The sequence below is a fragment of the Haliaeetus leucocephalus genome, unplaced genomic scaffold, assembly GCF_000737465.1.
Source record: "Haliaeetus leucocephalus isolate CR32 unplaced genomic scaffold, Haliaeetus_leucocephalus-4.0 Scaffold495, whole genome shotgun sequence".
Classification (NCBI taxonomy): domain Eukaryota; kingdom Metazoa; phylum Chordata; class Aves; order Accipitriformes; family Accipitridae; genus Haliaeetus; species Haliaeetus leucocephalus.
This window is the reverse complement of record NW_010972931.1, coordinates 3,770,711-3,796,826: the sequence shown is the minus strand read 5'-3', so window position 1 is coordinate 3,796,826 and position 26,116 is coordinate 3,770,711. Positions and strand designations below refer to the sequence as shown.

General features: G+C 41.6%; 1 protein-coding gene across 2 annotated transcripts; it reads right to left on the bottom strand.

Annotated features, from left to right (window-relative positions):
- Window positions 1-1,626: 1,626 nt before the first annotated feature.
- EDAR (ectodysplasin A receptor) lies at window positions 1,627-26,015 on the bottom strand. 2 transcript variants are annotated; one of them, XM_010575675.1, is made up of 11 exons: window positions 25,953-26,015; window positions 25,132-25,254; window positions 23,847-24,028; window positions 19,234-19,319; window positions 9,083-9,169; window positions 7,799-7,927; window positions 7,636-7,710; window positions 7,260-7,332; window positions 6,374-6,533; window positions 3,360-3,420; window positions 1,627-1,946 (listed from the first exon to the last, which is right to left on the bottom strand). In XM_010575675.1, exons 1-11 carry the CDS (start codon window positions 26,001-26,003, stop codon window positions 1,627-1,629), a joined length of 1,347 nt encoding a protein of 448 aa, XP_010573977.1. In that variant the 5' UTR covers window positions 26,004-26,015. The 2 variants fall into 2 exon arrangements, with proteins under 2 accessions (XP_010573977.1, XP_010573978.1); XM_010575676.1 differs by having other exon boundaries at window positions 7,799-7,924; window positions 25,953-26,003.
- Window positions 26,016-26,116: the final 101 nt, after the last annotated feature.

Here is a 26,116-nt window from a genome sequence, read left to right as displayed (position 1 = left end):
GCTGCTTTGTTAAAAGTCAAAATTCTCATCAAATTTGGCATATGCAAATTAAGGAAGAGTGTGTTATGACACGAAAGAAATGGTGGAAGAAGACTAATGAGAGGGATAGGTTTTATGTTGCAGTATGTACTTCCTCTGCTCTACAAATGAAGTGCTGAAAAGATACTAAATATAGATGTTAAAGGGTGATACTAAATGTTCCACGCAATTATGATAGTATCATAGATAAGATCTAGTTACTAAGTGATGGAATACTGGTTGTTAACTTCAGGGTAATAGTTAATATTTTTATAGCATTTTGTTCAGTCATGCATTTTGGAATTTAAAAAGTATTGCTTTGTAACTGACACGTCTCTTAATTTAGTGGTTGCACTTGTTGAAATCCGTCATCACTCATTTTAGCTATAAATTAAGCAAATAGGTTTGATAACAGCTACTGATTTGTGGTCTGAACAAGTTTTAGAGAACTTTTAACCATGAAATTCAGAGATTAGTTAAAAGGAAAAAAAATAAGGTCCATTTTTGTTGTACACAAACTCACAATAATGCTTCACCTTCCAGAGGAGCTGGTTTTCAGCTGTGGATTCTCTGCCCACGGTCTACGTTTACAAGAGTATAGCATTTAAAGAACACTTTTTCCTCTGCATGTCAAGGGTCCCTAAAGAAATCTACTCCTTTTGCTCTTAGTGTCAAATGTGCACCACTGTTGTCCAAAATTCCTCTGCTTGGAATATAATTTGGTATATAGATGTCACTACTGGAAAAAATGCTTTTTTCATGGTAGTGGACAAGCTGTTTTCGTTGCTTCTTTTTTTGTAATGGCAAAGAAGAGAAGAACTTGTTGCTCTCAACTTACAAGGAGTGACCACCAGCTTTTACTGCCCAATTGCTAACCAGCTTGTCCTCAGCACATCAGCAGTTTGAATTTACAATTTCTGAAATGTCAGTATGGACCAAGAGTGCATTTACGTGCATTATGTACAGCATTTTGAAGCACTTCGATCTGCAGATTATGTTGACTCTTTTTTCATGTAGTATAGTTAGTTATCTGAGGACTGTGTATATACACCTATGCACATACTTCTAGATTCAACAAACCCATAGTAAGTATAGAAAATGAAACTGGTTACATATTAAATGTGTTAGAGCCCATAGAAATGTACGTGCCTAATGTGTATTTATTGATATTGTAGGTGTGGTACTGCTTTTGACTGTAACTATTAAACCATTGAATGAAGCCCTAAAAGGCAGGAATATTTTCAGAGAGCAATTCAATGGCTTTCTTGAAGGCCAGGCAGGAAGGGTATCAGCAGGGTTATCTGCACTTATACACAGACCGCAAAATGGATGTTTGTGTTTCCACTTATTATCAGTAACTGTTTAACATGATCATTTTGTTTAATGACATGTTTCATACCAAGCTTCGTGGCGGATTTCTGCGCTTGTTTTGGTAGATGTGTAACTTCACTTTATTTAGAAGTCAAAGAGAAGATCTTCCCGTTGGTTATCGGGAACGATTATGTAGAAGAAACATCAACGGTCTTTTGTCCAAAGTCTTTGATGTGGTGCTTGCTGGAATCATGGTTCTTGCGGGTGACGTGGAAGCGCAGCTCCCCGGCAGGCATGTCAGGATGTCCCTGCTGGTTCAGGAGCAGGCATTGCTTGTGCCCACTCCAGAATATCCGCACACAAGGATTCGACGGCATCCAACCGCTCGATTTGCACCAGTTTGGTTAGCAGTTCTGGGATGCTGTATCCTGCTGTGCTGATGCGATCAAAGAGCTGCATGCCATCCGTCATACCACCTATCTCATCCCTCTTCAGTCCAAAGCTCTCGGCAAGGTGACGCCACGTTTTCACTATGGCTTTTTCTGTGTTGTAGGTCGAACTGAGCATTCGGCTGGTCTTCTCCAGGCAATCAAATGGCAGCTCTGTAGGGCTCAGACCTGCAAAGTGAGGTGTTTATTTGTCAGAGGGCTCTCTGCACAAGCCTGGACTATTCAAGACGTTTATTCAAGTACAACAGTATATACCGTTAGCAGTAAGTACAGCTAAAATCTTTAAGTGATAGTCCATGATAGGTATCTCTACCTCCAAAGTTATTACTGTGTATTACCAAATTAATTCTTCCTAGTGACAGTAGGGTACAATAATTACGGTAAAAATTTGTCTGGGAAAGAAGTACTAGATGGGTTGTATGAATTCCCATGGCACTGCCCCTTCCTTCAACAATTTACTAGCTGTTAGAACAAGTTTATTGCAACCATGTCCCTAGCGAGCAGCTCCATTAATACACCGCTGCACGTCAGGCACAGTGTTTGAGCTCGAGAGACAGCTTTGACCCTTCCCTGAGTTTGTCACCAGCAGCTGCTGTAACATCTCTGTAATTGAAAGTTGCCCTTGTAGGAATGTGAGGAGTGAGGTGAAGCAATGATGCCAGATGCTTGCAAGCATAAAAGTCCCTGCAAGTGCTCGGTTGTCATTACTATCACTGAATCTCTAGAGAGGGTTTAACATTCATCCTGTAGGGAAAAAGCTATTTTTTCCTGGACGTTTTTTCTATGTATTCATGGTCACAGAATAGAGGAGAGAATCAGCTACAGCATTTTTCCAAAACCAGTCTTTTGCTTCTATAGTTTCCCTGCTTCATACTCAACAGCAGTAATTTGGTGGGAGATAGAGCTCCCTGAACCACGGGAAACTCGTACGCACACGTGTACACAAAGTGTCTGTGTGTGGGGAAGTAAACGCAGGCACGTCTCCTGTTCTGCAGGGAAATTAATTCGTGTCTCTTCTGCCAAAACAGTGCAGGTAGTCAAGTGCTAAGAGGGTTAAAACACTTAAAACTTGGAAACACCGCTTTTTGTTGCGGGAGGTGGGACAGCATTTAGAGAAGCAGAGTAGGTCAAGACTTGAGTCTTACCCTCAATCCCGACCCTCCCCAAATCACGCTTCCCTATTTGGAACTAGGTTGTCTCTGTTACCCAAGGGACTAAACAAATAAATCAAACGGGTTTCCTCTAGATGGGGAATGTGAGAGTGCTCCTCCGCAACTGGGTCTGTGTGTCCGTCCCGATAAAACCTGACACTACCCTTCTTGTTCTCCGTAGGGAGGAAGCCCACGCACATGCCTGGAGAGAAGCTGTGGCACGCTCCAGCCCAAGCCCAACCTGGACGGCTCTGGGGTCAGGGCACCGCGGGCCTTCCTGGCAAGTGAGTACAAATCTGCCTACAGAGTGTCTTTTCTAGATTGGGACTTTCTACTTTCCATAAGAAGGCAGAGGCCTTTCTTATTTTATAGCAAACGCTTGCGAACTAATTTCATGCTGTTAGTATAGGCGCAAGTTTTGTACACTCACCTTCTGCAACGTCGCATACGTTGGCATACACGTCAAGTATCTTTTTCCTTCGACTTTGAATCTAAATGAGAAGAGTTTTATTTCATTAATTTTTCAGTCACGGGAGTAAATAATTAGCAGACAGCAGTTGAAAACCTGTGGGAGATACTCATTCCATGGCACTAGGGGTTATCTCATAATGTCCTCAAGGGTCCCTTTTGAAGACTCAAAGAAAAGGACACAGCAATTATTCTGTGAAGCATAAACCTATTTCTGATTTCACTTTCCACTGCTAGAGATCTTTCCTTCCATCTTCTAGTCTTCTTTTAGATCAATTACTTTTCTGCTCCAAGTGTTTGTATATTTTATTTCTCTTTCAGACCGAAGCAAACTCCTGACAATGAGGACAAATCCAATACCACACATGCAGACAATTAATGCAGGGATGTCGAGGTAAACCAGGACAGGACTGGCCACAGGGAATTAAATTCAGACTGAAATTGCCTTCTTCCAGTAATCTCAGAGGACTGTAGAGGAGGGGATCTTCCTTTCTGTCCTTTGACGTAGAACTGCTTAGTGCATTACTAATTAACTGTATTTTTTTCCAGGATATATTGCCTGGTTGAATCTGAAACATTTTACAGAAAAAAAAAATCAGTGTAGCTTTGGACAGGGAAAATCTGAGGACCAGGGTGCTCCAGTCATTTTTGACAAGAAAGAAACTCGAACTGAAAACCTGACATTTTGCAAGGTGAAAATGGACATTTTGATATAGCTTCATTTAGCAAAAATATTGTCAAGATTTGGCTTTGGATTCAACAGGGAGTGAAAACAAATGTCAAAATGTCATGAGTTCTCAGGGACTGGAATTGTCATCGCTCTGCCAGCTCTCATTAGGTCTGAGCTTTCTGAAAAGCTGTCTTTTTGATAGGACTCTAGCATTAGCTCCACAAATTTGCCACTTTTCACTGCAAACCAGAAAAAACCCCTCTGCTTTCAGTATTTTTTTTGTGGAAAGATTTTCCTCATTTTATTTGGGCTCTAAAGGGCAAGGCACATCAATGACTTGGATTAATAGACTTGCAGCTGGAGACCACAAAGTGGCTGCTCCACCTGAAGCCTGTCTCGCAGGCGCAGACGCTGGGCAAGTGTGTTGTATCGCAGGGCAATGCAATGCAGGCACTGATTGTTGTTCACATATTCTTGGTATAATTTACATGCGCTTAATCAGTTGTGTTGCTATTGTAGGCTTGGATTAGCTGTTTTAGAACCTTGTAAACATGAAATTTTCTTTGAATGGGATTTATTAAAACTCCTCCTAACCAAACTATTGGATGCTTATTTTCATTCTCCTCTCATTTCTAGGGCAAGGAGGAGGTTAAATACTTCCATGCCCATGAAGAATTATGCAGGATGCTCTTTTTACCAGAGCCAGAAGATGGGGAATTTGTAAAGCTTATGCTGAAAGCGAGCAGGTAAAGTTGAGCCTGGTGATCCTCTGTGTGGTAGCTCATTGCATAATGGTTTTTGTTTTAACTAGGAAGGAGCAGACCTGGTTAAGAGCAAGCCTCTAACTTTCTTTACCCTTGGCCAATAGCTACTTAATACTCTTTCCTGTACTAGAAATGTTACTTAATCTCCAGCATGAAGCAAATTATTGCTTTTCTAACTTCTGGCAACTGGCTTAATTGTGAAATCTTAGGTGTGGAGTAGAGGATCTTAGTGGAATCTGCACTTTGATTGAAAAGTTTGTCTTCATCCTTATCAGCAGGCTTCAGTCCATGAGAAGTGTGTTAGACCAGAAGGTCTGGAAGGAATAGTTCATGCTTCAGGTCTGCTTACGAGGTATCTATCTAAATCACACTAGAGACTGTATCTATTATACACATGTTTTAGAAGGTAAGCCACTTCTTATTAAATGTTCTGATTCCACGCCTACCTAACTTGTATTATCCAATTTCAAGCCAGTGCATACAGAAGTATGATAAAGTTGGATATTTAGAGAGACCTCAGAAAACTGAATTTTAAAATGTGAGCATTGGAGTAGTAAGTTATTTTCAGATGGTCATCTACAACGACAAAAACATTTCTTTTGTGTTGAGACTTTGTGTGTCTGGTCTCAACTGAAAAATGAACTATTTTAGAAAGTTTGAGCTGAACCATCCCAACAATTTAAAACATGCAAACATGAAAAGGTGCATTTTCGAACCTTTTTATTCTTAAAAGATATCTGATGTTTGATATTAATGATGCAATTTTGTCCTAGCTATTGCCATTTTAAAATTATTTTTGAAGTACTAAAAACATAAAAAATATCTGAGAAGACACCTTCTTTTTAAGGATAGTTTCACATTAATATAAATTAAAAAGTTGTGTGGGTGAGGTGTGGTCTTAAAATACTCCAAGTGAGATAAAACGCCCTGAGCAGTAAACACTCAGCAGGAAGAAGTGAAGGCCTTCCCCAGCAAAACAAAGAGTGGATTTAGTGTCCTTCAGAGCACAGGAGTGGCCTTCAAAGCACGTGTGTGTTTTTCAGAATTATACACCAAAACCAAGCACAACACCGGATATTATTGAAAAGTCTGTGCCGTGGAAATATTGATGCTACTGGGTCAAGGTACTCAGATGCTATGCTGTTGTATGAATCCAGCTATGCTGCTACATTATTCTTCTGTCTTCGATTTTCTATGGTAAATGTAGCATTGGGGTTAGTTATATTAGCATTAGCTATATTGGGGGTTTGCTGTTACTTGTTTTTTCTTTCTTTAGACTATAAAATATAATACTCAAAAAAGCAAAGTTATTACTCTTGTAGAAAGTTTGTTTTTTCAGCCCTGAACAGTATATATGTACATATATGTCACTATGCAAAGGAGATTCTATAAAGAATTTGGCTGGAGAAGCTCTTGTAAATTAGTCTGGTGTGCACTATAATGCATTTTGGGAGGTGATAGTTTGTATATTGTTTTCTTAAAAAAAATTTAAAAAAAACACAGAAAAATGCTCTCAATTTTTAAATCTCAAAATAGCCTTACCCCAGTTGATTTATTGCTTGTAGAAGATTTATCTCTGGCCAAATGCACTAAAGATAACAAGCATCTCTCTGGAGTCCCTTGCTTGTCAACTGCAGCTTCTTCATCACTATCCATACTACGGCTTAAAAGTCGTTCATTCTCAGAAGATGCATCATTTTCACTGTAAAATGAAGGATACAGTTATCTTAGTGAAGCCTCTCATGGGTTGACTCCAATCATCTTTTTGCTATCTGAGAGCAATGGAATAAAAGTGTCTTTCATTTTTTAAATGCCTTTCCTCCAAAATCCTGTGAATAGGAACCTGCCCCGGGGATATGTACAATGCCCACCAAGTTACACAGTCACCTATAGCTTGCAAGATTCCTTTTATAGAGGGATTTTCCAACTGAGGACAGTGTTTAGCCCACCTTAATCGTGTGACCCAGCCAGGTTTGGCTGCCAGGCAGACACAAGGTGAGGAAAACTATCACACCGTGCCACCCAGATGACGCTACGGACAAGCAGTTTCCTGAAGGCTTGGAGCAACTGTTTTTACTCCTCCTGCCTAAAAGTGAAGCAGAACTTTACTAAGGACATGTATGCAAGAGCAGCACTCAGGTCCCAAAAATGGACCTCTCAAAAGAGGAGATGGAGCCCCAAGAGCTGATGAACTGGTCACGGAGGGAGTGGTGAGGATCCAGGTTTCTCTTTGGTAACGTTTGCCATCCTCTCTTAGAAACTGGAGGGGGAAAAGCCTACTGAGGCGTCCAGTCTTTTCCCTCCTGCAGCAAACTACCAGCATAACCATCTAATTTGTTCTTCCTGTACTCCTCTGCACCAGGATGAATGATGACGATGTCCCTCCCCCGCTTCAGTCAAACTGGAAGTATGTTTATCTTTTACTCACCTTTTAACAGCCTTAGCGGGAGTTGCTGTAAGTTTTTCAAACTCTTCTTTCTCAGAGAATATCACAACATTATCTGTAGATCAACAATTAGAGAAATTTAAATTGGCAGTGAGTTCCCAAACCAGTGTTTTGTCTCAGGAGCTGGTTCTGCTGGCAACCTTACTGCAAACATAAATCTCTCTGCTACCTTTTTAATTGCTATCAGAGGATTAAGTGACATTCTGGAAACACAAAAACTATTATATGCAATTCTTTACTAAACTGAGGTGGATTTTATACAATTCCAAGGAGAAATTGTAATTAACAGAAATGCATTAAGAGTATTTAAGCCTAATGTTGTCTTGGACAGAAAAAGCAAAATTAAAGCAACTTATACCTTGCACTTCTTTCTTCTCTTCTTGTGTGTTAGCCTGAGCTTCAACATTTTTTACTGAGTGGCTCTTGCAACAGGCTAGAATATAAAAATATAACACTAATTATTCTCAGAAGCTATCTAAAAATAGCATTTGCAGCTAAAATTTCATGTGCTGAACAATTACCTTGAGCAGAAGGTTTTGTTTTCACAATGTAAAACATGATGATGAGGACAATGGCAATAGCCATTATGAAGATGGTAGACATTGCTATTATAAGAGCTGTAGCCAGATGTCCTTGTCCTGAAAGATCTGCTGGAATAAATTAAAAAATATTTTCATAAAGGAGCAACTCTTAGGATCAGAGAATAGTTAACTGTTTGTGGTCTGCTCTACCTTACATTTTGCATACTCATTTAGTTGATCTGAGTCTTGGTTCCTTGTTAAGCGTTGAAAAACTTAGTGTTACATCTCAAAGGCAAACTAATTAACAGTTTTTCAAAATAGTGACATTTATGCTGCACTAACCAGTTAACAGTATTCATTAAAAACATTTAATGGCATGATCGATCAGTTACAAAGATGTAGGAAGTTATATTATCTGCTAATATTATAGGAAGCTATATGTAAGCAAGAGTAGCAGCTTTCCTAACACTGTATTCTGGGAAACAGCATTGAAAAGGAAAAAAAAAAAAGCCAAACAAACAGGATGAGAGCTAAAATGACTGTTGACAACTATGGCTGCCTCCAAAGCTTTGCAGTAAAAAGAAGAACACAATGCATATGTAGAAGAATTGATGTTTTTCTAACAGAGACTTAAAACACAGCATGGCTAGAAGGTGAATTTAAAATAAAGTATGTGAAAAGGTATTCAGAAGCAGAATTTGGATGGAAAAGACTAGAACTGAAAAGCCACAAAAGGATGCAGAAAATGACAGATATGCTAAAATGCATGAAAACTTTAATTTTTCTGAAGATGTGATCCTCACAATCATGTTTCCAGACACTACCAGGAAGATCAGCATTGTCAGTATCTCATTAACTGCATCTTTCCTGTTGTGTCTTCTCAGGCTCACATGTTTTTAAAACCTAGTAATCATGCTGGAGAACTGTTTATGTTAGCTCAATAAGAAACTGGCCATATTTGTGCTTTTAAATTATTTTCACCAGTCTAAACTAAGCTTTGCTGAGGCATAGTGCCATTTCTGTATGGCTACAAATAATGAGCTAAATTTATTGCTAGCATTACTGAGTAGAGTTCAAATCCATTTTAAGTCCATCTGACTAAAACAGCGGTGTCGATTAACCAAGAAATAAAAATTCACTCTGAATTATTTTTAATAGCAGTTTTAGATATCTGGGAATAGTGGCAATGAAATTCACAATAGATATTTTCAGTTCGGTTGCACTTTGTTGATGCCATTTTCAAAACAAACAGCTGCTAAATTAAATCTGTGAATGCATTCTTACCTTTGTGAGCATGCTGGTAAGGCGAGAAAGTGCTTGTGCCAGAGGTGCTTGGGAAAATGGCTGAAATGCCAGAGGTAGCCCCTGCACCTGCAATACAAACAGAAATGCCATAAACTTCCACAGTTCCTTTGTCCAGTCAAAGGAATATCTTGGCCCAAGTAAAGAGAGCCTTTACTTAGCTTGATTGCATTTCCCATTCACTAGCAAAGAACCCATGAACTCCTTGCTTTTTGAAATGTCACTAATCCCAATATGCATTTCTGCACTAAAAATTGTGTTACAGGCTACATTTTGCATAGCATCTAGAGGGAGTGGAAGAGGTCAAAGCTCCTGAATGGTCATGAACTTAGAAGAAACCCAAGCATCTTCAGACACAGGCAGGGCCAACCATTACACATATATTCCCGTGTTACAGATCTGTCCTGGGTAGCAGAAAGTTTTCCAGGATCCAGCTGGTGACTCAAACTGTTTACAACCCCCACTCCATTATTTGTGACTGCTGGCCCCAAGTCCCAGCTGTTAGATTCATCAAATTAGTGCTTCTCACAAGCATCCTTCACTAGCAGGATCATCATGAAACTCTGATGGTATGCAAACCCCCATGGCCCCACAGGAAAACCTAGGAAAGGTGACAAATAGTATTGAATGCCTTTCTGTTCCATGGAACTGTACTACCATCAAAGGGAGTATTAGAATTTCCTGCAGTCTAGCTGGGCAGTACGTTTCTTATCATTCCTCCCGTCAGTCCAAAGCTATATTCTGGGGAGGGGGAAATCCACAAAAACAGACAGATGAAGAACTTAAAGGAATACTTCATGCTGGCAGAGGACTGAGATTGTGCAATAGGGCTTCCATGTCTAAATTCTGCAGTTAAGTTTAAAAGTTAATAATAATCTTTCAGATGGTGTCATACACCACGTTTTCAAAGCAGTAAGCCAAGTCATAAGTTAACGTATTTTGACAATACCAGACAATATTGCATATTATCGGGAATAAGGCTGTTGATGAGAATGCTTTCATACAAGATGGTGTTGGCATAGCATTCCAAAACAGAATAAAAACATTAGGGTTGGGAGAAAACATTCCTGTCATTCTCAAAGAGACTTTAATATCATTGGTAAGCAGGTAATGCAAACAGCTACAATCAACAGACACTGAAAAACATCTTCTGGCTTGGAAGGGGTATGAAATCCCTCCTGCTTTGTATTAGCTGTCTATGGAAAAAGTCCAGTGATAATTACATTCAGCAGACCTAAAGTGAAAAGTCTGTCCCATTCAGCTGGTAAGGTGCACACAGTTCCACAAGCTAGTTTGGCAACTAGAGTAGCTGAGAACTAATCATGCCATTCTTTTGACCTAGTAAATATTCCAAGAAATTAAACCCACCAGGTAAACTTGACAGGAAATTAAGCAGTCTGGAATGGTCTGAGAAATGTTCCATGGTAAGAACAAAGCAATATACATGTTCTTCAAATTAAGAGAAATGTTTTCTAAGAAGAAAAAAAAAAGTATTACCTAACATAAAACATGGCTGCATGTAGTGAATGAGAAATGTACACTTAAAGTGGCCACAAAGTATGAGTTGCAGATGTCTTCAAAAGAAATGTTCTTTAACAATGGTAAAACTCCTTTCAAACCTCATTTGTTGGAAGGAAATGGATGCATTTATTATATAATTGGGTTTTTTTTTTCAAACTGAATAAGTGTTTTCATAAAGTTTTAAATATACTAATTTGTTCATTCAGATGCTTTTCATGTTATGTAAATGACAGACAGATTACATAAGTCTTGCCTCTGGTCCCTTCTCTGTGACAAACTTCTTTCTAAGAATTAGTTATGAGCTCCAGAAACTGCAGTAGAGCAGTAGACCATCTAGGTATCAGTAGATGAAGATGTTGTCTGCATGTAGTGGACATTAAAGACAGATAATTTGTTAAATTTTCAGCCATTCTTCACAAAGCTGAAGTGAATCATCCTTGGTCTCGACCTCTGTATTTACTCATCATGGCTGGACAACAGAGGAAATTTAGCAAATGGCCAACGCTGTAGCCCGATACTTTCCTTCATGTCCACAGCTACCAGGCTTTTGCCTATTCTTGCTTTCCCCCTGGCAAATCCAATTACAGCCAATTGTAATTCTGCGCAGTCCTTGCAAGCTGCAACAAGTCAACAATAGCTTTTCTTACGCCGCCTTTCAATTAACACAGGCAAGCCCTGCTGCTTTGTCTGCGTGGAGTTTATCTAACAAGCTTTGGCTCGTCTCCTCCATAAGCAAGTTTTATCAAACTCTCTCTCTTTTCCTTCATCTGAAATACGTAGTCATTGAGGTATTTCTGCCTAATCGATCTTTCAGTCGTTTGGTATTGTTAACCTCATGTTTTTCACCCGTCTGTGAAAGGACGCAGAGCCTTCCAAAGCGGGAAGTCACGCAGCAGCACACAGCACAGGAACGGTAAGGAAGAAGGTCATCCATCCTTCATTCAGCATCATCGTCACGCTTCACCCAGCTCCACCCCACATCAGGACACGGCGTGTTGCCCACGCTGTGTGTGCACACACACTCGCACGAGCCTCTCCCATGCACAAGAGTGAGCACCCTCAGCTCCAGAGCCTACAGGCAGAATTTTCTTTGCATGGGAATGGGGCCGCCTCGTTCGTTCTGTAGTGCCTGTCGTGGCAAAATCAAGGCTGGTGCTAGAACGTGATGGCCTTTTACATACGCCTAGGTGGGAGTTAGTCGTTATGCATGTTTTAAGCCTATTATCAAATTTAATAATTTGGCATATTCGTTATGAGCCAAGATTTTTCTTCAGATGTGGCTTAGAAGAAAGTGCCAATTCGTGCACCTGCGCTACCAGAGGAACCAAAAATGCCAGCTTCTGCAGAAGTTCAGCTCATACTGTTTTTGTGCGAGCAAAAAGAAACAGAACTCGTAGCTGCTGCTTTTCCCCAGTCCGGCACTACACCACGACTGCAATGTCAGTTGTTCTTGTGCACATCCAGTTTTGCATCCCCATCACATTATTAATTCTGGTTCCAATATAGATGACACTTACATAATCTATAAAGACTTGGATATAGCCAGGGCAGAGACATCCTAAGGTGCTACAGCAGAACATATGGAAACAACCCTATTTTAAGCACAAAAAAAAAGACTGATGGCTGTAATATAGCTGTGCAAAAGAGTGGTTTATATTCCTAGGCACCTGTAAGTAATATTGTAGGAATGTGATAAAGACATTAGGGAAGAAGTTTATCACTGAAGGTTGGTCAGCTTTTGCATTATAAATGTTTTTATTCAAGAATTGTAATTTAGTTTTAACTTTCTTGGAGTCTAAATACAGTTTCATTAAAAAAAAATACTGGTTAAAAGAACAACGGAATTTGTATTCACATTTGAATGTTTGGGGGTTTTTAGCTCAAAAGATAGCTTTAACTTAAATTGCCATGCAGCCAGCCTTTTGTGAACCAATGCTGGGCAATAAAATTTTTTGTTGTTGTTTCAGAGAACCTTTCTGCTTTATGTAGCAGGACCATTACAGTTGTTCACATATCTCGAGACAGACTTACAAGAAGAAGTGACAAACAAAACTACCAGATTTGTGAGAGGAGGGCAGCACTGAGAGGGGAGGTTTTACCAACATGCCCCCTTGCAAGTGCCTGTGAGTGAATAAAATCTGGTGCAGTAGGAGACCATATGTGCTCCTGACATATGTTGCTGTGGGTGTCAGCTTACTGGTCCATGCAAAGGACTGCTGCTCACAGCTAGCAACAGCTTTTTTTGAAGTTTATTTAATACTTAATAGCATATTATAAAAATACCCAAAGTGTCTATACAACAGACTATCAGAGTGATCTTGAAATAAGAAGTGTTTTAAAAATGTCTTTGTGTATATATGTATCTAGCACAGCTTGCTTTCTCCTGATGCTACCCTCTTCTCACAACCATAGTCCATTTATGAATGGCAATGTATAGTTACTGCCAGCTGAGCTGCGAGTGCCATCACTGAGACTGTTTTACGGGAGCAAAGGAAGATAAACCACACAAATAAATAATTAGCAGCCTGGAATATGACACGAAAAATAAATTATATTGAGTTGAAATTCAATAAAGGTAGACAGTTTATGGCTGACAAAGTAATCGAAAACTGGATTATAACTAAACCTAGTCATAAATAAAGAGCTAGATATGTAGAAAGCAGAGGTCAGAATTTTCAAGTTAATGTAAACCTGTATTCAGGTACTTACATGAAAGGTCTTTCAAACTTAAGGAAACACCACTTCATATGGAAACCCTGTGCACTTGGATAGTCATGGAAGCTGAAGCAGCAAAGCCAAGCCACTCTCTAAGGTGTCTACATATGACTTCAGTAATCAAACATTAACCTGCTCTGAAAATATCACAAATCACTAATAACAGAGCATACCCTAGACAATGGAGGATTGCCTGACTGCTCTTTGCTGTCTTTTCTTTTCAGGGGACATACAGAATACTATAAGACAAGTTACTCTGATGTTTCCTGGAGCCACAGGTAGATACTTCAGTTAGTGTGAGTAGTTATTAAACCACGAAGAGAATGAAGTAAATTAATTCCTGAGATTGGACCTTCTAAAAATGGTGATAGCAAAGTTCCCCCAGACCTTTATCTTCAATCTGGCCATTCTTACTGTAAGTAACCACTACTGTTCAGACACATAAAAGGCAATATTTTATGCTGTTGTGCTCTCTGTAATGTCTTTAACTATTTTATTTCTCTCTCCTTTCATTTTGCCAGGGCAGGGAAGAGGTGACAATTATAGGCCACGTGGCCTTAGTCTGACAATTTATTTGCATCTGTTGAAGTTTTGATTAGGATTCACTGGGAGCTGTAATCACTGCACCATACTAGAAGGTCATAGGCACACGCTTCATGAACTAAGCCTATGTCCAGGAATTCAGTGTTATCACCGCTTTCTCTGTGCAACACGAAGGGCATATTTGCCATTTACACTTACTACGGTGACTTCAGAGCATCGGAAGGAAGGGAACGGACCCACGAGGAGCCGGGTGGCCAGCCTGTACAGGTGATGGGGAGCTCCAGCTCTGCAGGTTTTGCAGCTCGTGAGCCTGGGCAGAGCGATGCTGCAGAAACCTGCACCGTCTCCCACGGCCGGGTGGTGCTCCCTGTGGGAGCTGCAGCTCCGGCACAGGTCAAAACATCAAAGTCATTGGAGTTCTCTTTCAGGAGAACTTCACTGGGACCAGATGTCCTCCTGAGTGATACCTGGGCTCAGCTTTCCCAGCCGTTGAAGACAGCAAACCCCATATGTGCTTCTCAGATCCCTCCCCTTGAAGGTTTATGGCTGAGGCTGGCCAATTTTGTCCTAAAATTAGGTTCCTTTCCTAATATAGACAAACCCTAAGGGGATGAGAATTAGGCCATACCACCAGTGAACAATAAAGCACTGCCTTCAACATTTCTCCCATTCCACATGTGAAGAGGAATGGGGTGTTCAGAGATCAAACAACTCAAAAAAAAAAAAAAAAAAAAAAAGTTTGTTAGCTTCAGCTAACGAGCCTATTCATTTGTAAGCATAATTTGAAACAGAAGGAAAAAAAAAGTCCTGATGTTGATCGTATTACAAAAGGACAAAACTGGCAAGGAAGGAAAATTAGTGATATTACAAAGAATAGAGAGTTAAAATAAAAATCTCTGAAAGAATTATTTTTCATTAATACAAGTGCTTTTGGCATTACGCTTGTTTGTGTTACGCATTTCAGTTAAGGAGGCTGAGTTCTCAGTCTTCAGTACATGGGTATGGAAGTGACCCCCTGATTACAGCTCATCACACAACGCCATCAGCGTGGTAGTCAATTGTTCTGTCTCATCTGTTTAGTTGTTTTTCAAGTTCTAATGATACAGCACTAAAAATGATCTTTCATGTTTTTAGATGCTATTCATTCTCTGGTAATTAAAAAAAACTTTGTTTTTCTTTGTTGTTTTTCTTTTCTTTTTTTTTTTTTAATTTTCCTAAGCCATCATCAGTAGGTGTTGGACAAAAACTTACACAGGTTGATTATTGTATCTGTTTTCATATATACAGCCAGCAAAAAAGGTAAGAGGAAATAACAGTATTTTGTGCCTGTGCACATGTATGAGTATATACAGATGAAAAAAATAAACCTTCAATCAATTGCTGAAGTTCTCTAGACCAATAATTTGTGAGTGGACAGGCTTTGCATATTTGATGCAATTGTGTAAATACAACTTCAAAGTCAATGTTCTGCAAGTTTTTGTAGCAGGGTTTGATTTTTGTTTTCCTCCATCATTTTTGAGCTGCAATGGCAAATATCAAAGTTTGAAGAGAAGAGCGGAGTTAATATGCATGAACTGATAGAGAGTTGCAGCTGCTAAAAGACAAAATCTCTTCCAGCAGTAACTGTACCTCTCTACCAGAGAAATTCCATGTATGTTTAAATCTTCTGTCTTTTGCATATATTTTTACACTGGGTAAAAGAAAAAAAAACAAACACAACAAAAACACCCTACATAGTCAGAAGCCTCAGGTGACTCCAATTCGAGCTGTCGACAGAAAATCCAGCACCATTAACTGTGGGAAGCCACATCTTAAAGTGCTTTGGTGCTCATTACCTCCATTATTTGATGTGCATAGGAAACCTGCCTCCCCTACTTTTTGCAGTGCTGCTATTTATTGCAGAGCTATCGTATCCCAATTTACTGTCAGCAAGGCTCACTGGTGGCTGGTGATCTGCTTCACGCACAGGTGAAGGTCTCACATCGTTGATCTTTTGGCTCCTCAGTGCTTAGCAGACCAGTCCCGAGGCTCCTACACAGCAGCCTTGCAGGAGCTGCATCCTGAGAGCCCAGAAATCTCACGTAGGTGTTTTACAGTGCACAAGATAGGAAAAATTGCAGTCTTTCTGGTAACGTTTACCCTTTTCCCAGTTAAAAAAAAAAAAAAAAGCTTTCCTGCTACCCAACACGCATCCTTATGCTCACATACGCACAGCCCCTTTCCCAGTCTGTACCCATCGCCCACCAGCTGCCGCTGAAGCCTGGTATTCCTCCCAGACTGCAGAACACTGTTCTTCCCATTCTTCCATCCCCGGGAAGAGTTTCAACACCATTAACCTGGTGATACATTTGCCTCACTTAAATCTCTGACCTCTGTGAAATGTCTCCCCCTTTTCCCCATGCTATTTTGTGCTATTTATGTCTCAAGTCCCTTGAGAGGGAAAAAAAATAAAAAAATAAAAAGGTGACACAGGCCCATCAAGGAATTTCTTTCTCACTTCCAGGCCTTTTTATACTAATATTTCCAGATGCTGGGACACGGGGTGTTCATCTTGTTTCCTCAGCCATTTCAAGGTTTATTGACTGTGTAGGAGATGAAAGTTGCACAGCAGGCTCTTGGAGTTGAAAGCTATTTGTTTACCCTTTGATCAAACCCAAATACTTTTCTGCCAGATAAAATGTATCATCAGGAAAATTCTCTGAGCAGGTTTCCATGCAGCAGCACACACACACACACCCACCCTTCTTCACTCTCCTCCTGGCCCTCAGTAATGCGCAGGCTGGGCACTTCCCCAGCAAGGTATTTCCACTAAGGAGAGCACCGTTGTCCTCCAAACCCTGTCTCAGTCCTAACGGAGACCTGAAATGAGATTTATCTGCCCTCTTTTTTTCTGTCTAGAAGCCTATGGCTCTAGGGGAGAGGCACCCTGGCAAAATTTAGTCTCCTGGATGCTGTTTGGTGCGATTTGGAAGTCTCAAGAAAGGAACGGAGATTCCTGGGACTGTTTGGAGTTCTCCAAGGCCTTCTGGGTCCTCCTCCATTGACAGCCAGAGGGGTGAGCAACGACCGCCGTTACACAGAAGTTGTTCTGCGTAGAGGAACCATTCCCCACAAAGAGCTGATATCGCCCTTCGTGTGACAGAGGCTGCATGCTCACATCAAGGGTATGTGCTCCGAGTTTGCAATTTGCAAACCTGAAAAAATTATGCAGTTGTGCAACACTGACACGACACCTTTTCTTTGCTCTGACTGGAATAATCTGATGACGGAGAAAGGTGTGATAAAGAGGATTTATTTTTGATCATTTGCTAATACCAAATTTTATGCTGCCTGCCACAACAACAGTGAGCCTTTCAAGAGGTTCCTGCAGCAAGGCTGATTTTCCATCTGGAGTACAAGTTATTGCCTATGAATTAGGGAGCAGCTGGCATTCCAAAGAGTGTCCAGAGGTTTCGACAGCATAAACCAAATTACCTGAGCTTAGTGGTTTGAGGGATTTGAATTTTAAGAAGCTTTCCCACTTTTTGAACATTTGTAATCACATGGTTGGTTTCATAGACTTGATTAAAGTGGTAATGTTTACTTTTTCTGGGGCTAATGTTTTCTCCTACCTTAGTACCCAGGCAATTTGCCGATTTATGCACCTGCCTAAATTCCTCCCAAAGATAATATATATTTATTCTTGTGTTTGTCAAGTTAAAAATTACACGTGGTTAATCAGTTGCGCAATTCATACTTTCCTTACAGAACTAAGCACATTCTATGTCGTATCTGCCAGATATCCTATAAAAGACAAAGATTTGTTTTTTGAATCAAGTAATAGCCATAAGATCTTCTGGTAGTTCCTTGCCAAATCAGTAAGCTGCTGATACTGCTACAAACCCATTTCAGCATGTGTTTGAGACAGACCGTCAGAGCTGAGGAAGGGATTCGTTTCTGGCTATCGGCTCGCAGCAGGCATGGTTGTATTCCCACCAACGGAGCAGCCAGCCTGCACACACCTGCAGGAGAAGGTGCGTCCTCATCCTCTTACCATATACCCTCATCTTCCACCAAGACTCCTACCCTCGTGTTTTCATTTACCTCTCCACCTCCTTCTCACATCTCACATTTGGGTCGTCCCCAGCACCCTCACCTCCTAATACAGACCTTATCTCACCAAAATCACGCTCACCCTGCCCTCGCCCACTCCCGCTTTCTCAGGCAGAAGTGAACGTCTCGGGACGGGGTGGGTTTCCGTACAAGGGACCAGGCACTTTGTATGCAGACACTTCAGGGAGCTGCCCTGGCTCATCAGAGCTCTCGCCCTTTAGGAAAGGTGGTAGCTGTTAATGACCTAGCAGACCACCAATGTGACACAGTTCAGCAGCATCTGAACTAATTAATTGCTATTTATGTACACAGATAAACGCTCGGGGACTTTGGTGTCAACCTCTGCTTTCAAATCAAGCAGGCAAAATATTGCAATTCTTTTTCGTGATAAAGACTTTTAAAAGAACAGAACATGGACAGGATTTTGTTTTCAGATGCGTCGGGTTTCTCTGGGGGACTGCCCATTTTTGTCCGTTTTGGGGGTTTTTTTAAAAGCTTTTTCTCCTGACCTGCTCCAGATTCTCTGAGGGGCTGTCAAAGTAATTTGGTCATTCAGAGAAAGCCTCATTTTTCCTTTTCTTTTTCTCACTTTCTTTACCCCCTAAAGGAGAAAGCAGTTTTCTGGGGAATTGCCTCTGCATTACGGTGCTGGTACGTGGCTGTCCCTCCTCTCCACGGCATGAGGACGGGTAAAGCATTGCAGACACACGGCATACAAGCGAACAGGTACTGCTAGGGTGTCACACACATATGTACGTGTTTTTTTCAGTTAGCAAACTACAGCTTCTTTTGCCAATGAAATCTACAGAACTAGCTCTTATCAGTGCTGACTCTCACATGCCAACATCAACCCTTGTATCACTTTGAAAGCAAAGGATATCAAAAGGTGTGATGCACTTTTACTGGGATCTACAAAGTGTTCCATGTTTTCTTCATAGTGGAACTGAAACTGAATTTAAAAAAACCACACAGATTTGTGACTTCCCGTACCCACTGGTTAAGTAACCATAATAAATCCTGTATGGGATGTCTTAACAGATGAAAACTGGAGCACAACTGAACAATAGCAGGTCCTAAAATCAAAGCTTCTGAATCTGTCCCCAAATGTTCAGCATTTGCTCCCTTTGTTGGCAAGGCTAGTTAGAAGCCGAAATGACTTTTCTGGAGATGGACTTATTCTTTGAACATAATAATAATATCGAGCTTCCAGATGATTCCAGGTCAAAAGCAGAAGAAAGGCACAGAAATTGCCGAACACTTACATTCCTTGGTGTTAGGAGGTGCCAACAAGCAGGAGTAGCAAACCATCCCATATATGTTTCGAGGTCTGTTTTCCAGCATGTAGTAACTGAAATGAAGGGCAAGATGAGGCAAAACAGTGTAAATTAATATGCTACGGCAGAGCATGGTTCAGCAGCAACCAATTATACTGAGATAAAATCATTAAAAAAAAAAAACAACTTATAAGCAATTTGATGCAAAGATCATTCTTTTTTTTTAAACTGCCTGAATAGAGACAGTGTTTCTCTTCTTCCTTTCCTCCTAAAACACAATTAATCAACCATCAAGCCTACATGACAAGAAGTAGTATCATTGCCTAAAACAACATTATTCTCCCTGCTGAGTTCAAGCTGCAGTTTATAGCATGTCCTGGAATAGAATTTTTCAAAATAAGGGAACACTATTTTTTGATGCAGTAATCTTCCAGGCAAGACCACCAGTTGGACATGGTTGGCTAATTTGCTTCACAAACACCATAAAAATAATCTCCTTAGTGTTAGAACCAAATCTGAGCCAAATCAGAATAAAAGAGGAAAACACCACGCTTACACAGAAAGGCAGATTAGGTTTTACACAGGTTGGGGGGGGTGGGGGTGGGGTTTATTACTTCCTTGCTGTATAGTTTATAAGTTAGTCCTTGATAGTGGAATTTTATTACAGGGTTAAGGAAAGGTTTTCATGATTTGAACTTCTGGGCTGCTAATAAAGTTAGTGTTGAAATAAGGTAATTGGTTATGCAAGAATTGGATCCACAGGCAACCTAACGAGTAAATTACATCAAAATTATACACAGTTGATGTTATGGATATGTCTTTACAAATCACTTGAAAATCACTATGAATTTTCATGAATAAATGCATAAATTCATAATCCATTCTATGTAGACAGGTACTCAACATAATAAACACTTTACACAATGGGGAATCTGTTTTCTGCTCTCAAGTACCTGTCTATGCATGTGCAGTATGTTTTTTTCCTGGAAAATGCGTGCATCGTTAGGAAATTACTGCTGAAACTGTCCTTCAAAATCAGTTGGTCATTAATGAATGACCCAGCCTACAGATAAGGGTCCAGACGAAGGAGTATGCAGAGATGCAATGTGGGGACGAGTGCTGGAGGTACTTCAGAGAGTGGGTAGGCTGAACATGGTTCTTCCTTTCTTTCTTACTGGTTTTAAAAGATGAGCCCTCACTCTTCCCTTTGAATGTCCCTTGTGCCCCATCTATCACTCTGCCCTTCTCTCAGGAGCAAAACTTCATCTTTCCTCTCTTATGGGAGCCTGCATAACATTAGCTTGTGAAGCAGTTGATAAATAAGCAGGAAATGACTGCCAAACCACAAAAAAAAGTGGCAGGCCAAAGATACGTCTAAATCTATAAAGAAAAATACAGGACAGTTAGGATCCACAGCCTAATAGCCACAGTGGTTTAGGAAAGACAAACAGCCCTTCCGACAGTTAATTAAATCAAGCTGGTGGAATATTTCTTGGTTTTCACCACAATGCAGAATGGTGGAGGATGCATAAAAAAACCCCAAAACTGAAGAGGATGCTCATTGCAAGCAACTGTTCACCCCTGTGAGTAGGAAGTTTTGCAGCTGCAAACATTAACGATTCACCCTTATGAAGTACCGGCAACAGATTTATGTTTCTGGCTACTTTGCAATGCACCAAATATTAAAGACAATGTTGGAAATATCTGAGTCCTCTATATCACTAACTATGGAGAAGAAGTGACCCAGTAATGAAATAATTTTCATGGTGTTACTCTTCCACTCTGAGGCTCATTATTTCTCTTTTCTTAGCATCTGCCAGGCTCAGATTTTGAAGCATTACAGGCAAAATCCAAGAGTAAAGGCTAGACTGGAAAACAGACTTAGGCGTTTTCCTCCTTAACGCCATGGTGGTTTATCTCGGGTGTCACGTCATGCTCAGAAAAGAAGTGTCAGTAGCAGAGGCATCTCTGACTACATTTTAAAAGAAAACGATCCCTTTGCAATTCCATCTTGTGAGGACACCAGGGACTTACTCCAAGCTGAAAATAGGTGCTGGGCCAGCACAAGGGATATGTATCATATACACTTGGCCTGTTCTTACTCTTCTGTGGTTTTCCACTTATGGCTGCTACTGAAGACAGATGACCAGGCTAGAGGAACCCTTGCTCTGACCCACTGTGGCTGCTCCTAGTTGGTTGTGATCTCCGTCATACTCCAGGAACAACTAATGGATCATCCGATTGAGGGAAATAGTCTGAGTTGCACCTAATTTCCATATTCTTGACCTGTCCTATTTACCACGATGCAAGAGCTTCTGGGCAGGAGCAGAGGATGAAGCCTGCAGTGTCCCAGGAGGTTAGGTCTAGGTACATCCAGAGTTCACTGCCAGCTGAACTTTGGTTTTGAGGATCACAGCTTCAGAGCTAAGCCTTTAAATTCCCCCACCCACCCCACGGTCACGGACTTGCAACCTTTTTGTGAGCTTGACAAATAGTGTTATTCCTATTTTCAATGGAAGGGAACATGGACATGGAGAAACAGTGGCTGACCCATGCTCTTGTACCAAAGGTCTCCTTCTTCCCTAAAACTAATCATCAGTAATAGTGGGGAAAAAAAAAAAAAAAAAAGAAGAAAAAATATATAATTATCCAGCACCTATTTTAAGGCAAATTATAGAGAAAGGCATTTGTAGCCACTGGGAAAAGGCTGCCAGTTCAGTGGTGTTTTGTCTAAAACCTTTTGGTCAGAATGTGCCACGTGCTCACCTTTTCCTCAGGCTGTTTTACTGAGCTGGTGAAAAATAGCAAAGGGACGAGCTGCCCCTCAATACAGCTTGCCGCACGTGGGCTCTTACCTTGGGAAGGTCTGCAGCGCGTTACGGAAGCACGCTCCTCTGAAAATGGAAACCTTAATTTTTCCCTCCCATTGATTCCAGGACTCTTTGAGGATTATCAAAGGGGCAAAGGAGCGCTCTGCCAGGCGCCCAGCTGTCCCTGTGCCACTGGGAGCAATGGGGAAGGTCAGTGGGCACGGCTCGCCAGCTCTTTGCTCGGATGCAGGAGCAATCTCTGGGGTCTCCGAGTGGCACGAGGAGCCGAGGCAGCTTCAGAGCTTCTTTTAGCCCATATTTAATTTATCTTGAGAATTTCATCTCTTCAAGCTTGCAGTAAGAGGGTGTTTCTCCTTAACTGCTGGCTTTGTCAAACTATCCCAGGACCTGGGAATCCCACACAGAGCAGCACACAGCCAGACTGGGCAGGCCAGTTTCTGCTACGGGTTACACCTGTGCAAACACCCTGTTTTGAGATTACTCCCCAAGCACCAGCTGTGCAAGCTGATTATTTTCAGCTAGCACCCCGCTTCCACCTGGGTGACCTCATTAGTCCTGACAAAATTGCAAAACAGCAACTGTGGCCACTATTTAACTTTCTTGCTCTTTATGATGTATGAGGGGAAATCGAGAGGGAGCTCTTAGCAAATCACATCATTAGTCTGCTTGGCTGGCAGCTAAGCAAGTCCTTTTTATTTGTAAACTGTGAAAATTTCTCACAGGCTCACTGATAGAACAAACCTGGAAGCTTGCAGGGCCTCTTTAACAGGGTTTCCTGCGCTATAAGTAGTGTGGGTTATACGGCACCTGCAAACTGCACAAAAGCTAAATGTCAGTAGGAATTACTCTCTAAACCAGAGGCACACTGGCAGAAGCTGAAAAGGTATGTAAGGTGAGGTTGTGTTTTAAAGAGTATTTACTCACCCTACCAAAAAAATGTTGAGAAAGCAAACGTATGCTTGGGTTTGCAGACTTTCAAAGGTAATATAGTCAAGAATATATTGCTAACATATTCAATGTAGCAATTGCTTTCTCACTGTTACTATCAGAATTATACGGAGCGTAAGAGATGAATAAAAAGATGGACTTAATAAACAGCATCTATTTTAAGCCCCTTCAGCCAGCCCTGGAACTTGTTTTGACTCTGAACAACAGCACACGTGCCACATTAACAGCCCTTTAGACCCCTTTTGTTTCTAGAAAGGACCCTGAGAGACAAAAGTGCCTTGGTAAATCTCACCTAGCAGCTATGTTAGCTAATGCTGTCAACTACTGACAAATCTGCCAGCTGGTCACATCTGAAGAAGAGATATTTTATGTTCCTAAACATGCCGTAGTGCCGGCATGGACCCTACAGAGTATCCGAGGCATCTTCATGGAGCTTGTTCATCGGATGCAGGACTTACAGGGTGGCCCTTTGAAGCCACAGCTGGAGGCCAAGCTGGATTTCTGAGAGTATCTAAACTGGCACTGCACACTTCTGCTTGGGTACATGAGCTGGTCCCTTTCCACTTCTAGTAAGAGGGGAAGTTTCACTTTTTCTAGTTGCTCCCAACAGTTTTTTCCTCAGTGAGACTTCAGTAAGATTAATGACACCTCCTGATTTACTAAAATCATCGATGCTTTTGAAACATTTAAATGTACTGTTTTAGCAGAGACTGAATAGCATAATTCACCAGTCAGCTAGGAGACGAAGAGAGGCTGTCAGAGATTTCGACATTAAAAAAGTATTTTGCAGTGCCTCAGGTAGACCAAAGGTTAAGTCCTTACCCTGGGAGACAAGGACCACACTCTGCATCGTTCTCCTGATCACCAGGTGTCATGACTGTGGCTCGAAAAAAACCCTCGCAGTCTTTGTGCCGCCTGCATATCTGGTAACCTCCTCTGGAAAACTTCTCCGAAGGGCAGGGGATGCAGCCGTAGTCCTCATCTTTGGTGCCGTATCCGCATGTCTGCAACAACACAAAGTCACTGAAAAGCAGGCTGGCGCTGCACGCCGGCTTCTAGCAAAAGGGAATGTTCATAGCCTGGCCCCTTGGCTGTGCGGTGCAATGTCATACCAAGGGACAGAAGTCTGTCGTTTGGTTCCTTAGCGTCTGTCCTAAAAAGGCCATGGAGGGATATAAGGACGCAGCACGCTGTGTGCTGGAGAAGAAAAAGGGGAACCGGAGCATTGTGCTCCTTGAAAATGGCCCCCCATAGCTATTCATATCATATTTCAGCAAGTCATGGAAGTGAATTCCAGCTGCTGCTCAAATAGAAAGTGAACTGAAAACTGAAGTGTAGAGAAGAAGATTATAGGGGAAACACGGCTGCAGCAGGGATATCGGCAATCTTGCTTTCATGCTAGGAGAGCCCAGAGGGAACATCACAAAAGGCAATGTTTGGATGAGATTTTCTAACCTCTGAACTCACACGTCCCAGCTGAACATTACGTTTGGATTAAATAAAACTAAACCCAACTGGTTATTATTCAAACGTACTTGTTCAGGACTACCAACTGCGTGAAATTCTTGCAATAGGATGTTTATCCCATTAAAACCAAACAGGATTTCAGTAATTTCTTTTTTTAATAAGCAACAATTATCTGCTGTAAATCAAACGGTTACTTAGGAACCATAATTTAAAATGTTGCAGAAGCATCCAAGTTCCTCTAGTGCCAAAATATCTTAGCGGGAGAGCAAAATTAAATTCTCGGTGTGGGGGGCCAGCGAGCGCGCCAGACTAACCGATTTATCACGCCATGCCGGAACGGCAGCGTCAGATTTTAAATAACTATTGAGATGAGAATGGACTGGCAGAGACTGTGTGTGAAACTTTTGCCTTACACCTTTTACAGTATAATTTTTACAGGCTTATCGTTTTTTCACTGCCGTGCATTCACGGTGCCTCGCTCCCACAACGCATTTGCAGGCGTGAGTGCTCCTGCTTAAGCATCTCTGTCCTTCCCCGTTTTCCCTCCTATCTGTATATTACCACCATGTAACAAAGCATTTGTTTTTGGCATTTAGTGCTCGATATGTGTCCCCCTACCAGCAGAAGCAGCTGAAATTACCATGTAAGGCTCTTCGCCCGGCTCGCACTTGGGGCAGTCGTGGCACATGCCGGTGGTCTGGTTGTAGTATTCGTTCTCGCCGCAGTTGGAGTATTCGGCGCTGGCAGAGTACACCAGGGAGACCTGTCACCGGAGAGCATCCCAGAGCACCGTCATTTCCACCGCCTTCGCCCCCCGTGCCTTGTCCTCCCCTCGCCTTGCCCAGCTGCTCTATCTCAGAAGGCGGCAGGGCCGGCGTTGCAGCGTGAAACACCCCTGATGCTCAGAAACAGCGTGGGATGGAGGCAGATACAGTTTTCAGCAACCCGGTCCTTCTAAGAGTTTCTCAGAGCACTGACATTTGTGCTTGTTGGCTCAGCTACTCCTCAAAATACGGAAGGCCGCGATTCCTGACGTATTAATTCTCACGCTCTCCTGCGCAGCAAATGCCCGAGTTTGCACCCTCACCCCTCCCAGCTCTAACGAGCCTTCATAAATGTGACTGCAAGGGACAATTATAACAACCTGAGACAATGCACTGCCTCGGGTCTCAACCATGATAGGGCTGTGCTTCACATGACACCCAGGCTTATCGGCTCTTCCAGCGCCTTTTGCATCTGCTCCCTCCTGCATCCTTCTCCATCCTCCTCCTCCCTACCAGCCTCACTCTAAGCAGCACGTGCCCAGGTGTTTTCCTGAATGGAAACCCACCACCGCGTCGGGGTTCGCTCCCTAAGTCGTCTGTGGCTGTGCCATGACAATTCACAGATGTTTGCAAAGACCCAAGCAGAACCCGGTTATCTTTGCACGCTGGAGAGCCGTATACGCACACAAATACCTACCACCAGAAAAGGGAACACGTGAGTCCATTTACGTTCACCCAGGTGAGCCATGCTCTCTTGATATTTTACCTGAAAAGATAGAATCGGTGATTGTTTAGGAACATGGGTAAATATTTGTGTGTGTTGCCAAAATAAGAACAGAAGGGCTCATAAGCAGAACAAAG

Excerpts from the sequence above, each read along its gene's own strand:
- EDAR (XM_010575675.1), bottom strand. The coding sequence starts at position 26,003 with ATGGCTCACCTGGGTGAACGTAAATGGACTCACGTGTTCCCTTTTCTG. Across the intron at positions 7,711-7,798 it reads AACAAAACCTTCTGCTCAAG|CCTGTTGCAAGAGCCACTCA; the intron begins GTAATTGTTCAG and ends TTTATATTCTAG. Across the intron at positions 6,534-7,259 it reads CCCGCTAAGGCTGTTAAAAG|TGAAAATGATGCATCTTCTG; the intron begins GTGAGTAAAAGA and ends TTCATTTTACAG.